General features: G+C 55.5%; 2 protein-coding genes across 2 annotated transcripts; both read right to left on the reverse strand.

Annotated features, from left to right (window-relative positions):
• Positions 1-9799: 9799 nt before the first annotated feature.
• LOC119444430 (RNA-directed DNA polymerase from mobile element jockey) lies at positions 9800-13495 on the reverse strand. The gene has a single exon (XM_049664588.1). The coding sequence runs from the start codon at positions 13493-13495 to the stop codon at positions 9800-9802; it is 3696 nt and encodes a 1231-aa protein (XP_049520545.1).
• Positions 13496-13544: 49 nt separating this feature from the next.
• On the reverse strand, positions 13545-15785 carry LOC125939626 (uncharacterized). The gene has a single exon (XM_037708830.1). It carries the CDS (start codon positions 15783-15785, stop codon positions 13545-13547), a length of 2241 nt encoding a protein of 746 aa, XP_037564758.1.
• Positions 15786-17676: the final 1891 nt, after the last annotated feature.

The following is a 17676-nucleotide window of genomic DNA, read 5'->3' on the forward strand; positions in this document are numbered from 1 at the left end:
AATATCGCATCAACAACTTCAACAAGGTGTTCCTGAGTGAATGCAAGCACTTGCATTTACTCAGTAACTTATTTACCGAGTTCACTCTCCCGAAGTAACACTGAAGCTACAAGATATCCCGCACCAGAGATCTCCGGATGAATTGGAATGCGTGGGATTCTTCAACATGCTCCCAAAGCATGGTACATGAGGGTTTTGCATTTCACCCCTATCAGCATGGGCCTGTAGACGACATGACGGTGAAAATATTTACGTGTGGTTTTGTGCAGGTTCTGTGTAAGCCTCACTGTGATTTCTTTCTGGGTAAGGGCAGACAGCGAAAATACTGCATGTTAAATGTGACGCATGTCCTTGTATCGTGCTCTAACTGCACCAATGACAGTGGCTCGCTTGCTATGGTGCCGAGCACAGGGTCACACATTGACTTTTGAGACTGGCGGCCACTTTGCAATGTAGATAGAGTCCAGAAATGCCAAAGTTACAGCTCAGACCACCTATAACGTAACCGCTTACAGTGCAGGACCGGGGATAATGCATTCCTTCCAGACTCCCGTGTACCTTCCCAGAGAACTCAATGGTTACACGTGCCGTGCGAGACGAAATATGGTTATAATGCAGTTGCTGGAAAATCCCACAGACAAACGAGGCAGCGAGTGCGCCAGCCGAGGGGAGGAGATGCAGAGCGAGCGAATGAACAAGGGGACGGAGAAAAAAAAAAGCAAGAATGCGATGACAACGTGCTGGCTCAGTGGGCATGCGGGGTTACCTAGACGACAGAGAAGCACTTTGCTCTGATTTCGTGCCAGCGGTCCCCACCGAACGTGCGCACATTGTTGTTCTTTAGCTGCTCTTCAGTTTGTGTGCAGAAAGTAAATATAGTTGCTGAACAATATTTTCGGTTTCGAATGGGGACTCAAAAATTTCTGAATTACCAAGTAGAATGGAAAAAAAAAGTTTAGATGGTAAAATTAATTACATTTTTTCCAACTCCAACACTGCGGAAAATTCAGTCGAGGCTGCGAGTGTGATTCGCGTTCGCCCATAGCGATGCGTGATGTCGCGAAGTGCAGATATCACGTGCAACCTTGACTTCGCGACGCTGTCAGTAAACTGTGTTAAACTGATTATAGTGCATCATCGCCTATAGTGCTGCAATTCATTAGAGAAATACATTATGAGCAGTTTATGTAGTACTACATTGGCCAAATTCGAGTTCTTTCTTTTTTAGGGGAAGTTACCAGGTCTGAGAAAGCAGCTCATGCCATGCTCATTACTGTGCTTAAAATATGCATCAGCATTTTTTTCACTGCCTGAGCAAAAACTGGCCCAGTTCTTTTGAAGTGTGGCAACTATTGGTTAAAAAGAAAAAAGACAAGGAGTGTGCAAATATTCGAAATTTCGATTGTGAATCAATAGTTCTTGCAATGAGATTCAAAAATTCACCATTCAAAACTGCCAATTATTCACGCTTTCACAAAGCTGGAAGGCGATTGGACGTCTAGTTGAAGTCGAAAGATAATGTCTTCCCAGCAAGTTAAGGGTGAGATTGGACATATCAATCGTGTGATATATTGAGAGCCACACTGAAGCGACAGTAATTGGTCGACGTCAACTAGAGGTGGAATTGCCTTTCAAATTTTTTGTTATCAGTTACCATAATCATCATCACATACCGAGTGGCACAGTACCATCTTCGGAACCAACCGTCCAACCTATCAAAAAGGCTAGGAACAGGTTAGAAACATATACCCAATGCAGAAAATTGATAGCAAATTGCCACGGAAGATAGTCTGAAAAACATTTACTCTCTAAGCAAGACGGATGACAATAATCTGTCATCCGTCTTGCTTACATTTGGAACAAATAACTTCCGCCCAATAATATCTGATTATCCAGTAAGAGTGACTCAGCTTTAGGCAGCCTGCAAATTTGTTGTCTCGGATTTAGGCATAGCTATATGTTTATTATATATATATATATATATATATGACAGAACGCACATCTCTTTCAAACAATGTGCATCGCTGTGGCATTGCACCTGTCTCACTCACTGAACACATTAATATGTGCATCTGTTGATGCACGGGCCCGGGTTGGGTTTGAGGGCCACCAGTAAGTGCCGGTGCTACAATTGTTCTTGCGTCGAAGGTTGGATTCCATCACTTCGCCAGGGCGGTTTTATCCTGCTATTTAGGATGTTTCGTTTATTTTAATTGTTCTTAAACATATTGACCCTTATTGAATAGTTCTGACTGCCGTATCGGAACATAAAAATGTTGCTCAGGGCCTTCTAGGTGCTTTTTAATACGCTCATCACGTAATATATCCAGCCAAGGCTAGGATTTGTTCTTTTGCTTGGATTGTTCGCTTCAAATGCAGCGACAAGATCTCTGGTCTATGCAAAAGTAAACTGGCCAGATGATTTTTCTACAGCCTGGGTGTGTTATAGAATTTAGACTCTTAGAGGACTGCATGGGCTCGGGCTTACCCGAAAGCCCGGGCCCGGCCCGGCCCGCGGGCCAGGCCGGGCCGGGTAGGGCAGTTTTTTCACGGGCTCGGGCCGGGCTCGGGCTTTCTGGTGGTTTGCATGTAACGTGCAGCGAGTTATCCTCGCGCGTCTTGACTCTGATAAACCTGTTGCCCCGGCGCAGCTGGAAGCTAGCAGTGCTACTCCTGTGTACTTCCGTTTTCTTCTTCCGTCGTATTTTGCGCTGTTTGAACAGAATTTAAAAGTCCAGAAAGACCGTAGGCGCCTCAAATCAAAGGATGTCATTGTATTCCTTACCTAAATCAGTGTAATTAATGATTTCAGCGCAATGTAAGCGCGTTCGCGACTTGCTGATTCTTCAAAGGCGAATTGGTAAATCGATGACTGGTAAGATAATTCGTCACGCGGCTGAAATATGGCACTGCGTCCATCCATGATTGCACGCATGTTCTTAACCGGCCGCCTAGCAGCAACGCATTACGCTGCACCATGGAGGAACGAGAAGCTTTCTTTCTCCATTTACTGTATCCATGCGCTGCGCTCACGACCGGTCGTGGCTGCGCTTCAGCTAGAGTGTACTAGAATACAGGTAAGTGGGACGAGTGGTAGGGGCGGCACATGCTTTGCAGTGAGGCGCCCGACGTGGAAAAATACTGTGGCGGCGCTGCGATAGAAGTGGATTGGGCCGCATCAAGGTAGCGCCGTTGAAAACTGCTGGCGCTACTGCTCGGCAATGTGATTCGTACTACTTCGCGCGCTGATATTTGCGTTCAGACCGCTCAAATAGCGTTCATAATTTCATATGACAAGTATTTATGCCTTTAGAATAAATTCCTTTCATTCTCTTCTTTATTTTATTTTTTTAATGCCGCTCGGTGATCTTTTTCAGTCTCGGGCCGGTTTTGAGCCGGGCTCGGGCCTAAGGTAAAGGGGTGACGGGCCGGGCGGGTAACGTAGATTATTTCCGGGCCGGGCCCGAGTCTCGCCGTAAAACATTTGGTCGGGCTCGGGGGGGCAGCCCAACATAAAAAGGGGTCCGGGCCGGGCCCGGGCTGAAAAAATCGGCCCGTGCAGTGTTCTATTATAGATCCCTCCTCACAACTAAGTCATCAGTGATATAAACTTGTCTTAGATCTTCAGCGTTCAAGACACGGCAGGGTTACATAGTGAAAACAATTGCAGTAGAGAAGAAAGTATGACTTGTTTTTTTTTTTTTTTTTCATCAGCAACGCGAATAAAGATACTCTTGGACATGTTACGAACTGGAAATAAAATTACCCAGATTTTGTGGTAAAAAAAAGTTGCAGTTTCACCCGAAAGGCGAAGCATCAATTGCGATAGCAAATTAGTAAGCTATATGGAGTACGGATAGTAGTATTATCGGCTGCATAAACTTGGACAAATTCACTTACTAACTGAATTAGCAAGCGTCAGCGCGCACAAGCAAACATGAATAGATCGCACTCGAACGCAGACAACCACTGTCAAAACGCTGGCATGAGCAAGCGCAGCAGCAGCAGCGAGCGAAGGTTCGTGCGGTCTATCGCTTCAATGGAAACTGAGCTGCGAAAGCACAGCGCATACAAAGGTAAAAGCCGTGTGGAAATCGCTTTCAAGATGCGGCGCGCGCGACAGCCCGCAGCCGCGCAAAGTACAAGTACGCAGTTGCTGGCAGAGTAGAAGCCGCGCACCCTCCCTCCCGCGCTGCCTTCCCGCTTTCCTCCTTTCGCCTGGGAGATAGAGTCGCCACTTCCCCTTGCGCCCGGTCGCAAGATACGCATTTGGTTCCGTCTGGATCGAACCCACCGCGCGCGCCGATCCAGGCAGCCGTGGGTGCCGCAGCTAAACGTCGCCTCCCCTCCCATCCCCCCACGGCCTTTCGCACGACGGAAGCCGTCTCGTTTGCTCTCCGCCGCGCGCTCGCTCTCCGTGAAAGCGCGCTTTCACTCGCACATACAGCATGCGGCGCGCGGCAACGATTTTATCGCCGTTGGACTTTATACGAAACCTCACGACGGCGGCGATGACGCTGGCAGAAATTTGCTTGGAGCGTCCATATAATTGCTATAGCAATAAAAAGTTAACTTCATAGTTTGACACTTTTCTTTTTTCTTTCCTTGTTTTTGCGCACCTTCTACAGTAAAAATTATATTACTGCAAATTTATTGTATGTATATGGGTTGTACAATAAAGACAGACTGCTACTCTGAAGTATACATTTCTGAAAGTTATTCGGCATTTTTATACCTTTATTTTATACCTCCTCAGTAAGCATATAATATGCATGCGTCCAACCATTTCTACGAAGTCAGGATACAGTAGCGCACCCAGGATCTCTGCCAGGGGGGGGTTGACAGTTTGCCAATACCATCTAAACAGCGCTAATTTCACTTTCTTCGGGGGAAATTGTCAAAAAATGTGCTTTTTGCGAGTGTGCAGACGATTGCACGTCTTACATATTAGTTGCAGTACTCAAATGCGTAAGGAAAGAAAAGGGGTTAAACAAAAGAGGGGGGTTAAGTCGGCCTCAGGGGGGGGTTACAACCCCCGAATCACCCCCCGTCGGTGCGCCACTGTCAGGATAACATGAGTCATCTTTTGCCACCTTACTAAAAATATCCTCCATTGTGTTACCTCGTGCCATGTTCTGTTCCATGTCAAAGCAATGTCCTTTTTTTTACGTACCGTTCCCCCGAAGCATCGCAATGATCATCTTACTCATTTTACAGCCCAGATGCGGCACTCTCAGACATTTTACTTCACGGTAAAAAAAAAGGACATCGCTTTGTCATCTTTTGACACCTACTCAAAGATCGCCTCCACATTTTATCTTGATGTGATAGAAACTGTGGGACGCGTGATTTCAATTGCTATAGGGAGCATATAGAAAGGAACAACAGTGGCGATGAATAACGTTCAGAAATAGATTTCGATCAGAACATCAGTCTTTATTGGTACTCGGGCACATGCGAGCGAGAGACAACTGCGCACAGGGGCGTAGCCAGAAATTTTTTTCGGGGGGGGGCAAGCTTCTGCTTTTCTCTACGTCACGTGATCGATAATAAATATCGGTAGTTTAAGCAAACGCTATACATGTATATCAAAGCCATGGCACCCGCCCCCCCCCCCCCTTCACGTGTGTGTGTGTGTTTGTGCAGAAATTAAGCAAAAAGTAAAGTAAGCTCAGTAAATACAGTAAGGACGACAGGTACAGTGGGCGTTTGGAGCAACGGTCTCTCATCGCGCCACTGAATGGACCAGTCTTCGAAAACGCATCATTGAGACGACCCGTGCGATCGGAGAAGACATCATTCATTGTTAATTTCCGTTAAGCATAGATGGCGTCGTCCTCGTCGGGGCGAAGTGCATTTCACAAGTCAAGGACGGCTATACGCGTGAAAATGCACGTGTGACCAGGCTATACCTACTCCCATAGCAATAGCTTGTTCGCTGCGTCTTTGCGCTAGAAAACTTAAATACGCGCAAAAACGCGTAAGGATTTTTTTTTTTTTTTTCGAAGCTTTCGTCGCCCTGCTCCCTCCTACGAGAGGGTTGCATTTCCTGCGGCAAGTGCATGGGCCGCTGTGTCTTCCGCTTTGTGCGAGCGTGCAGCCGTCATTGCCTTTACGTCAACAGATTCAGAATTGTACAGAATATTTCACCGCACAGCATAGATATGGCATGTGTACGCATTTTAAGTAGTGCGTGCAACTCATTTCTGCTTCACTTACGCCCGTGCAAACAGGAAGCGGCCTTGTACCTCACAGAATCTCGACTGATTGGTGTACTAGTGATGCAGGAATGAACTCCGGTCTTGTTCAGTGCATAGTGCACATAATCAATTTCTCAGGACGCGTGAACTCCGACGAGAACTGTCAGCGCCTGCAACAAGAATTTACTCACGCTGTACTGCGCACAGCAGTAATTCATGCTTGTCGGCTGTATGTTTCGTGCATTCTGTTGCGAGTCGGTGGAATTTCACTGCTGTCATCAACCCCTTCGTGTTTACATTGCTGGTTTGGGATTCCACAACAAAACAGCAACTACCAGCCTTCCGTAATAGCTGGTTTGGGATTCAACAACACAACAGTAATTACCAGCCTTCCGTAGGGGCGCACTCGCAAACAAGAGACGTTTCTCGCGCAGACTATGCCTACGTTCACACTTGGGAAGCGGCAAGTGGGCGGAAAGGCCAAAGCGGCCGGAAAATTTTTTCCGTGCCTGTCCAAGTTGTTCACATTTGTTTTGCTACCGCCGCGGCCGCCGCTGCCGTTTTCGTCCAGATCCATCTAGTCTGCGTACGTTTGTCGGCGTGGTGGCGCTCATTATCGCATTATTTCGAGCGGTATGTTCATTCATTGACCCACGTACCGTCATCAAAAGTGATCATCTTGCGCAATTTCGCGTGTCATCTGCGACCTTCGATAAGTTCCTCGTTGGCGTTCCGTAATTCTCCTCACACGGGCGCGGTAGCGCTGAGTCACATATGTTGGTGCCTAGGCGTGATAATATTTCTTTAATTGTTGTTATTTACAAGTTGTAATAACATTTCATCATTTCGTATTGTCGGCGCCTCCGGGACACCAAAGGGGCAACGGGAACATCACAGCTAAAACCCGGGCTGGCCCTTGTGTTGGCGCTCGCCAAAGCCAGCGCGTCCTACGTGAGACCTACGCTCTCAATCTATCGTCGCGACGAGAAAAGCACCCCGCGACTTCTGCAACATACCGTACACGTGCGAGGAGAATTATGGAGCGCCAACGCGGAATCTGCGCGAGCGCGGCCTAATCGGCACCTGAAGGGAAGCGGCAGAAATGTATACTGGAGATTTCGACCACCTGGGGTCTTTAACCTGCACCTAAATCTAAGTAAACGGGCCTCGAGCGTTCTCGCCATCTAAAATGCGGCTGCCGCATTTGTTGCTTCATTTGTTGCGCATTTGTTGCTTCAGAATGCGGCCGCCACATTCTCGCCCAAAACTTCACAGACTGTCAAAGCCTTAACAAACACTGTGACAGTTTTTTCCATATTCAGACATGATTATCTGTAAATTACCAACCCAAACGGAAGCGCCCAGGAATTGAATTGTGATAGTAGCACCGGTTTCATGAATTATGTCAGCGCGAAGCGACGAGAAAAAAAGGGTGGGTAAGTGGGGGGGGGGAGTTGCGGAAAAAATTCGGGGGGGGGGGTTTGAACCCCCCCAACCCCCCCCTGGCTACGCCCCTGAAGTCTGCGCAGCACGACACGCTTCTTACACAAGTTAATAATGGTGCATGCTGACCCCAGGCCTTGCAATGTGCTGGTACTGGTGATGGTATGGTACAGCTTTATTGAAAGGGCGATGGTCAGCCACATCGCCGCCTCCGCTGAGGGACAGATCCACTCCTCGAAGCTGGCCACTTGCCCCCGGTGCTTTCGTCGGAGGGCTGCATACTTTGGGAACTCCCACAGCCTGCAGGTAGTGGATCGTCCTTTGGCGTGTGTTGTAGGCGTTCACGGAGCTGTTGTCGCCTCTGTCGTTGTTATAGGAAGGATGTATCTTAATTTCCGTCATTTTCCAGGGGCATAAAAGTTATTTCTACGTCGCATGCGGCGGTTCAAGGTCAGTATCGCGCTCGCAGCGGCCGGGAACCCACCATGCCCGAGTTTCGACTGCGTGCACCGTGCGCAGCCTCCTATTTGCCTCTGCTATCTTCCTTGCGATGGGTCAGTTGGGGTGGGGGCACGCAATGCGCGGACCGCCGCCTGACTGTCGGTATATATTGTAATTTGTAAAGTATATACCTGGAGGTTCTTCGAGGGCTTCGTGCAGTGCGTCACGGACAGCCAGCAGTCCGACCGTGAGTACGTCTGGTGGTTCTTGATTACCAAATACGTACTCTTGGGCGTGCGTGGTTCCAGAGTGGAGGCGGAACCTCCCTGCCTTTCATTAAATAATTTTTTATTGCGATAGCAATTATATGGACACTTCAACCGCATTTCTGCCGTCGCCGTGAGGTTCCCTATAGATAAAATCTTCGCCGCGCGCCGTATGCCTGAGCGGAAGCGTGCGGGGACTGGTGATATCACGGTGAGCGAACGCACAATCTCCCACGCGCAAGCAAGGAAGCGGGAAGCCAGCGCCGGAGGGAGGGGGGGGGGGGGCGCACTTCTACTCTGCCAACAACCGCGCTCGTCGCTCCGCCCGCACCGTCTCTTATCTCCCCACGGCTCTGACCTTTATGCGCCGTGCATTCGCCGCTCAGTTTCCGTTGAAGCGATAGACCGCACGTAACTTCGCCGCTGCGGCGTAGGCGCTTGCTGCCAGCGTTTTGACAGTCGTTGTCTGCAGTCATTCAGTGTGATCTATTCATGTTTGTTTGTGCGCGCTCACACCACGCTTGTTCATTCAGTTAGTAATAGTCAGGCCACATTTTCCAACGCACGCTACACATGCAATGCTGCCCGGATCGGCAGTGCAGCGCTACAGGTGTGTCCCTTCGCACGCGCTGCCCACGGGAAGCGCTTCTTATCAACACCACCGTTTCACACGCGCCTTCTCGTGGTCATCGAGTCTCTCTTCATGTCGGTCTATTTACGCCGCAGCACACCTGCTTACTTAATCAGCTCATGTTTACTACAATTAATATTGTTACGGTTAATGTTGAACCGGCTTTATTTAAAGGACGAGGTTGATGCTGAAGTAAAGATGGCGTCCTGAGGCTGCGCCAGCTAACGTCTTCCTCCTCTTCTCCTTGCCCGGCTCATGCCGTAGCAATCCCCGGTTGCCAGACGAAGCCCGCTGGGCAAGTCCAAATCACTCGGAAAGCGTGGGGTGAAACCGCTTAAGACGAGCAACATGTACTAACTGGGTCCGGCTAGACCGACGACCAGCTGACGTCAAGCGTGCCACCACGTACGTCAAGTCACTCAAGCGATCTACAACGACGAATGGGCCCGTGTACTGGGGTAAAAACTTTTCGCATAAGCCACGCTTACGTAGCGGGGTCCACAACCACACAAAGTCTCCTTTAGCGTACGAGACAGACTGGTGTCGGCTGTCATAGCGCTCTTTCGATCGGTGTTGCGATGCCACAGTACGAAGACGAGCAATGTGTGTGTGAGTGATTTTAAAAGGAAGAGAAGAGAAAAGTACAGCGCCGTAACTGCCTCTCGGGGGAGGGCACCTCAACAGCGCTGTACAGGGAAGGGGGTGAGGGACATATAGTGACAGGCTAGTGAGAAAGTGGGGTAGAGGGGAGAAGAGAGAAAAAAAAAAAAAAAAAAAAAAAAACGAGCAGCAAGGCCAGGAGGTGAAGGCGGCTCGACTCACAGCCGAGAGCGCAGGTCGGCATCCTCCAAGAAAACAAGTAACGACGCGAAGGCGTGTCTGGCAATGGAGGGGTGTGTGGCTGGGAACAGGAGTTGCCGTGTGGTATCCGCGGGCAACCCGAGGCGATGGTATGCCGCGACAAGTGCGTCGCGCTCCGATGCACGCGCGGGGCACTGGAGGAGGGCGTGCTCAACCGTCTCGACGTCGGCGCACTCCCCACAGGACGGCGAGCCCTCACCCGTCAGCCGATGCAACCTTTCGGCCGTCCGGGCGCAGCCGATGCGGAGTCGCAGGATGAGAGCGCGGTCTCGCCGGCTCAGGCCTCTGCGGGGCAGCAACCTGGGGGGAATGCCGCCGGCGACGCGAGGGTCGGGGTGCTGCGTCCTCACATAGCCGGCCACGGAGTGGCGGGCGACGTCAAACCGCGTCACGAACCGCGACAACGGGACCGACGAGGAATGGGCCTCCTTTGCGAGCCGGTCTGCTTCCTCGTTTCCCTGCAGGCCAATGTGAGAAGGCACCCACTGGAACACGAGGTCGCATCCCCGCTCGCAAACGCCGTCAAGCTTGCACCGGAGCCGGCGAGCGAGCGTGGGGCCGTGATCTTCTCCGGCCAGAATGGAGAGCGCCGCTCGTGAGTCCGTCAGGACGGCCGCTCGCTGAACAGGAAGCTGGAGCAGCAGCTCGGCAGCCAGGTCAATGGCGGCCAGCTCGGCATGCGTCGACGACACAGCACACAGGACACGGCACTGGAACTGCGCCGAGAGCTCGGGGGCAACGCACGCCGCCGAAGCCGCGCCGTCCCGGAGCACAGAGCCGTCAGTGTACACCAGCACGCGGCCGGCGAGCTGCTCCTCGATCACCGCGGCCGTCTCCTGTCGCAGGGCGCAGGCGGCGGTGTTGCGCTTTCCCCGGACCCCAGGCACGGTGATGCGAATGTCTAGACGGCGGCGGCGATGCGGAGGGGGCGGCAGCCACGCACACGACGGTCCCGCGCCGACAAGGCTGGCGAACTCGACGACGCGGCGCCCCATGCCGGAGTTGGGCAGGGAACGAAACCGGTCAATCAGCTGCTGCCCGTGTGACGAACGATGCAGTCGCTCAACGTGGCCCAGCGCCCTCCCCACGGCGCGCAGGGAGATAGGGGTCTCGCCAGCCTCGGCGAGTGTGGCGCCCACTGGTGACGTGTGTGGGAGGCACAGGAGTTGTCGAACAACGGCTCGGTGATCCATGTCCAGTGCCTCCCACTTCGCTGGGCTGAGGTCAGCGAGCGGCAGGCCGTACAGTAATCTCGCCGAGGCCACCGAATTGTAGAGTCGCAGTGCCAAGGTGGGGGAGCAGCCCTGACCGCGGGCCAAGAGGGTGCGCGCGGCACTCGCCACCCGTTTGGTTCCCTTGCGCAGGGCAGCCACTGCCGGCTGCCACTTGAGCCGGTGGTCCACGATGAGGCCGAGATAGCGCACTTTCATCCGCCACGGGAGGCTCTCACCGCGAAGGGAGAAACACGGCGCCGATCGGTGGGCCCCGTAGCGTGGATGGACGAGCATCGCCTCGGTCTTTGCCGCCGACAGAGTGAGGCCGATGCCGCGCACGTACTCGTCGACTGCGTCGAGTGCCGACTGTACACACCCGCGCACAACACTGCCCCTGGCGGTGGGACCACTGGCGAACAGCGCGATGTCGTCCGCGTACAACGCGACACGGACCTCGTACTCCGGCAGCTGAGGGATGTAGTCGCCGATGCGCGCGAGCGCGAGATTGAAGAGGAAGGGGCTCAGTACACTGCCCTGCGGCACACCAGTCGAGACGGCGCGCGGCTGACTGAGCGCTCCCCCCACGCGCACACGCATCGTACGGCCACTGAGGAAGGCCCCCACATATGCGAGCAACCTCCCGGAGACCCCCATGGCACACAGAGCGTCGAGAATCGTGGCGTGCGGCAGCTGATCGAAGGCGCTCATGACGTCGAGGAGGACGAGGTAGCTAGCGTCACCGCGGTGCTTGGCCTCCTCGAGCGTCGTGACGACGTCAGCCAGGGAGTCGGCAGAGGCACGGAGACGGCGGAACCCGCTCTGCTCGGCAGCCAGGATGTCGAGAACCGCTGCGATCCACTCGAGGCGCCGAAGAGCCATGGCCTCGAGGACCTTGCCCGCGGCAGACGTCAGCGACACCGGTCGATACGAGGCAGGGTCGCGCGGTGGCTTGCCGTTCTTGAGCAACGGCACTACCACCGCCTCGCTCCACTCCCTCGGGATGACGCCCGATCTCCAGACGGCGTTGTAAGCGTCCAGCAGGTGGTGGAGCTGGTCGCTGTCGAAATTCCGCAGCATCTGGTAAGTGACGCCGTCGGAGCCGGGTGCCGAGCGACGCCTCCGTGACGCCAGCACCGTGCGCAGCTCGCCGATGGTGAAATCAGCCGTGCACAGTGCGGAGATCTCTTCCAGGGTGCCAGCCGCCGGGAAATAGCGCTGGGGGGCCATGAGCTCGCGCCGGGGGTGGTGGTGCGGCTGGAGGATCCCCGTCGGTCTGGTCGAAGCCGCGGTTGGAGGGCAGAAGGTGGCCGCGAGCAGCTCGGCGAGCTGCGCGTTGGTGATGCCGCGTGCCACCGCGATGGAGAGTGCGGGGCAGCGCGGCACACGGGGCCGGAGGACCGCACCCAGGATGCGCCACGGGCGCGAGCGCGCGCGCGGGTCGTCAAGCGAGCAGCACAGGCTGGACCAGCTCGCACTGCGGCGCTGCCGTGCATGGCGGCGGCAGACGGCGTCCAAGCGGTTGTAAACAGTCCAGTGCTCCCGCTTGTCGGTGCGCACGGCTTTGCGCTGTGCCCTTCGGCGCGCAGCTCGCAGGTTTAACTGCTTGATGTCCGGCACGGGTGTTCCAGCCGGCACCACACAGCGAGTCGTGGCCGCGCGCGCACACTCGGCGATGTGCCGAAAAAGGCCGCACTCCGAGACTGGCACTGCAGCACACAGTTCCCGGAAACGCGGCCAATTCACAACACTGTAGGACCTCGTCGGGAGGTCGGCGGTGGCGCGAGGCACGAGGAAGATGGGGAAGTGGTCCGACCCCCCCGTGTCGGGGTTGCGGCGCCAGGCGTAGTGGCACCGGTCCGACACCAGCGTGAGGTCGATTGCACTCCCCGCACAGCCACTGCGCACGAAGGTCACCGCTCCGGTGTTGGCGATGAGTAGGCCAGCACGGAGCACACTGTCCAACAAGCCGCGGCCACTGCAGTCGATGTGGTTGGAGCCCCATGCCGTGTGGTGCGAGTTAAAATCCCCGCACACCACGAGGTCCCCCCCAACACGGTCAGACAGGCGGCACACGAACTCAGTGTCCCAGCGCCTACCAGACCGCACGTAGACGCTGGCAACACATGTGTCGGTGGCGCCGACGCGCACGGTCACAGCCACGCACTCCACATTCGCGCAAGGCAGGTCGCACACGTTCACCTCGGCCTGGGCGAGACCAGCGCGCACGTAAAGAGAGGCACGCGATCGGCCGGCCGGGTGGGAGGGGTCAACACACGGGCTGGCCGTGCATGACGCCTGCTGGCAGCTAGTGGCACTGTGGTACGCCACAAAGCCCGGCAGGTTGAGCTCCCCCGCGCGCACGTACGTTTCTTGCAGAGCAAGAACGTCGCACCCGTCGATGAGAGCCCCACCCGCGAGCTCGGGATGACGGCAGCGCATCGAACGCACGTTCCACTGAACGATGCGCGGCCGTTGTTCCCTGGGCGTACTAGCCATGCTGAACCAGGGCGTCATGCATTGCCAATGCCGCCACACACATGTGACGCGCTGGCGAGTCGGCGGGGGCCAGCTCGAGGAGGGAACGAAGTGCCGAGGCAAGCGCCGTCAGCACGAGCACGCTTGTATCCGGCGCCGTCGCTCCGGGGGGCTGCACCGGGTTGTTGTCGGTGACGGGCGGTTCACCCACGCGGCCGCTGATGCTGCTGTCCGCTTGTGTGCCGCCGGTGAGGGCCGCAGAGTAGGAGAGCCCCGGCTGCCGGCGCGATGAAAGTGGCCTTGACTCCGTGGCCCGCTGGCCGGCGGGTCGTTGCTTGGAGGAATCAATCACTGCTGTGCCGCTGCTCCGCGCGAGCTCCAGCGCTTGTTTACGCGTGATGCGCGGCTTGGAGCTCGCGAGAGTGGCAGCGACCCTCCTCTCAAGCTGCCACTGGGGACAGCGCGGTTCCGTGGCGGCGTGCGGGCCCCCGCAGTGAAGACAGCGACGCCTGTCCACCGTGCAGGAGTTCGTTGGATGTCCGCCGGCGCACTGCAGGCAGCGAGGGTCGCGCGAACACGTCACCGTCGCGTGGCCGAAGAGGCCGCATCGGCCGCACTGAAGCGGGCGCGGCAGGCGTGGTCGCACGGCGCGCCGCCGTCGAAACAGCAGGACCTCCTCGGGGACGACGTCGCCGGCAAACCGCAGCGTCACGACGTCACCGCTCCTGGCGATGGCGACCACCGGCACCGAAGACTCGAGGCCCTCGAAGATGGTAGCCCCATCGAAGGTGGGGTCCACGTCAAACAGTGTGCCTGTGCACGTGTTCAATATGAGGGCTTTTGCCCTCACGCGCACATCACATATGACGCGGACCGCTAGCAGAGCCGTTAGGTCCTCGCCCGGGAGCGTGTCGACGGCCACGACGTTCCTCCGAAGGTTGGGGCGGACCCGATGCGCACCAGGAACTCCGGACAGGAACGCCGCAATGGCGTCACCCGATGCCGCCAGGAAGTGCGACCTCCGGGCCGCTGGTCTGTAGAGTACTGTGTACTCGCGGGGCGGGAGGTCGTCATCAGTGACTTGCGGTTGGAGAGGGGCCACGAAAGGGACGAAACGTAGCCGCTTTTCCCTTCTCGGCCCTGTAGGGTGGTCGCCCTGTACCCCGCCACAGGCAGGAGGTTCGGAGGGCTTCGGGTGGTCCGCCAAATCATCGGCAGATGCGATGGGCTGCTCTCGATTGCGAAGGGTGCCCTTGTTCTTTCCCTTCTTTTTCTTCTTTTTCTCCTGGCTGGCCGCTCCGCTGAGAGGGGAGAGGCGAGGCTCGGGGAGAGAGGGGGCGCTTGGAGAGGAGGCCTCGTTCTCATGCGTATCCCTGCTCTCCTGCGGGCCGCTGCCCCCGGGGCTGTCGTCTGATACCAGAGCCGGAGAAGCGAGCGGCGGCTGAGGGGTGACGGGGGCGGCTTGCGAGGGGGAGACCTCCTGCGCGAGGGAGGTCGGCGCGGGCGCGGCATGGCCGTGGGGAGGGAGATGAACTCTTTCTCTCTCCTCCTTGGACGGCTCCGAGGGGGAAGATGCCGGGGCTGGCGGGCTGCTTTTTGCCCGCTCCGTCTCCGCGCTTGCCTGCCCGTCGACAGCAGCCGCGGGCTTCTCCGAATCGGTGGAGTCACTCTGCTCATGGCCGACGCTTGGTAACACGTGGGGGGCAGGGGGAGACGAAGGCGGGCGGGTGTCATGGCGTTGGGGGAGACCGGTGGAACGTGGTTCCCCTTCGGTGGTGGATGGCTGCTCCTTGTCGACAGCAGCATCATCAGACGATGTGGCGTCGCTCTCGCTCTCGGGGGACAGGGTGAAAGCCGCCGGTGAACTTGTCGCGGTGTCGTCCGCATGGATAGGCGAGTCGGTAGGAGACCTGAGGTATGAGGCTGTGTCCGAGTCGGTACAGCCAGTCGCTGAGGAAGCGCTCGCAGAGCTAGTGGGTGATGACGGCGACGAGGAAACGGCGTCGTCATCTTCGGCGGGGCTTTCGAGCTCGGCCTTTTTTGGCGCGCGTCTCGCTACCCTGCGAGCACCACGGGCTTTCCTGGCGGCGCCCTTGAAGGAGGTGGGTGAAAGCCGCTTCGGGGTCCCCTCGTGGTTGCCCTGGTGGGGGTTGAACATCCGCGCTGCCTCCTTCAGCAGGAGGTCCAGGGCGCGCGAGCGGGCATGTGGGGGGCCAGGCCGGAGCTCGGCCATCCCCTCAAGGAAGTCACCCATCTCCGGGTGAACTCAGGCGGGAGAATTAATGCACTTGCCCATGCCTGCTCCCCTGGGAGCCCTAAAAAGGGCTACGCTCGAGAGCGCGGTCGTGGGAGAAGGCGGACAAGTGCAGGTGAGCGGGCCGAAAAACGAAGACGAGCAATACGCCGGGCTTCTTCGGCAAGACAAAGCGTCTTGGCAACAGAGTACTCGCTGTGAAAGTCAAACGGTAGTATAGTGTCAATGCAGCTTAGCGGTGGACGTGCGTAAAGGAGATAAAAAGGACTGTAATCGGTCGTCTCATGCTTTGCAGTATTATAAGCATAGGTGATGAAGGGGAGTACGTCATCCCAGTCTCTGTGATCGGAAGATACGTACATGGCCAGCATGTTAGTTAGAGTTCTGTTCGTACGTTCTACAAGCCCATTTGTCTGAGGGTGATAAGGCGTTGAATGGCGGAACTGCGAATTGCAGAGACGAAGCAGTTCTTCTACGGCGTCCGCAACGAATTGACGACCGCGATCGCTAATGATTACACGGGGGGCACCATGCCGAAGAATAACGAAGCGAAGCAAAAAGGTTGCAACGGACGCAGCTGTTGAAGATGGTACGGCCGCCGTTTCCGCGTAACGGGTCAGATGGTCGACACATACGATCACCCATCGGTTGTCGTTAGATGATCGGGGAAATGGGCCCAGAAGATCAATACCCACTTGTTCAAATGGCAGGCGAGGCGGCGGCAGAGGTTGGAGAAGACCTGGCGGAGCGGTCGTAGGGCGCTTGTAGCGTTGACATTGTTCGCAACTGGCGACATAGTGCTTGACTGTGTCCCGCATTCTGGGCCAGTAAAAACGTTCCTGTGTCCGGTTCAAAGTTCTGATGAATCCTAGATGGCCAGAAGTCGCATCGTCGTGCATGGCTCTCAGTATGTCCGCTCGCAGACTCTGCGGCACCACCAGAAGGAAGCGTGCGCCTTTAGCCGAATAATTGGTCTTGTAAAGCAGGCCGTCGCGGACACAAAATCGACCGGTGGCTCCAGGACGCGATGCGGCTACAAATAGAGGTTCCAAACTAATATCATTTTCCTGCTCTGCTGTGAAAGTCATCGAGTCCGGGGATGTACAAGAAATGAGAGCAAAACAGTCATCAACATTGTCTTCGTCACACTCGGTCGTCGTCGTCAGAGGAAGACGGGAGAGACAGTCCGCATCTGTGTGGCGACGCCCAGACTTGTAGGAAATAACGAAGTCGTACTCCTGCATTCGAAGAGCCCAACGTGCCAGTCGTCCACTCGGGTCACGGAGATTCACCAACCAGCATAACGCGTGGTGGTCGGTAACGATAGTGAACGGGCGTCCGTAGATATAGGGCCGAAATTTGTGGACAGCGAAAACAGCTGCCAAGCATTCTTGCTCGGTGACAGTGTAATTGCGTTCCGCCTTATTCAAAGAGCGACTAGCATAAGCCACAACGTGTTCAGCTTCTTGATGACGTTGCACGAGTACGGCACCGATGCCGATGCCACTGGCATCAGCGTGCACTTCCGTAGGTGCGGACGCATCGAAGTGACGCAATATGGGCCCTGACGTTAGTAGAAATTTTAGCTGGCGGAATGCGTCGTCGCAAGCCGATGTCCAGTTGAAAGGGACGGCTTTTTGGAGAAGACATGTTAGGGGGTACACCACGTCGGCGAATCTTGGGACGAAGCGACGAAAATATGAACACAGGCCCAAGAAACTCCTCAACTCCCGCACTGACTTCGGTGCTTCGAAGGAGCTGACAGCCTCAATTTTCCGTGGATCTGGCCTCACGCCGTTCTTGTCGACCAGATGCCCAAGTACTAACGTCTCAGTTTCCCCGAAACGACATTTCTTGGAATTCAGGATCAAGCCAGCTTTTTCGACACAAT

This window comes from Dermacentor silvarum, chromosome 3, assembly GCF_013339745.2.
Source record: "Dermacentor silvarum isolate Dsil-2018 chromosome 3, BIME_Dsil_1.4, whole genome shotgun sequence".
NCBI classification, from domain to species: Eukaryota; Metazoa; Arthropoda; class Arachnida; order Ixodida; family Ixodidae; genus Dermacentor; species Dermacentor silvarum.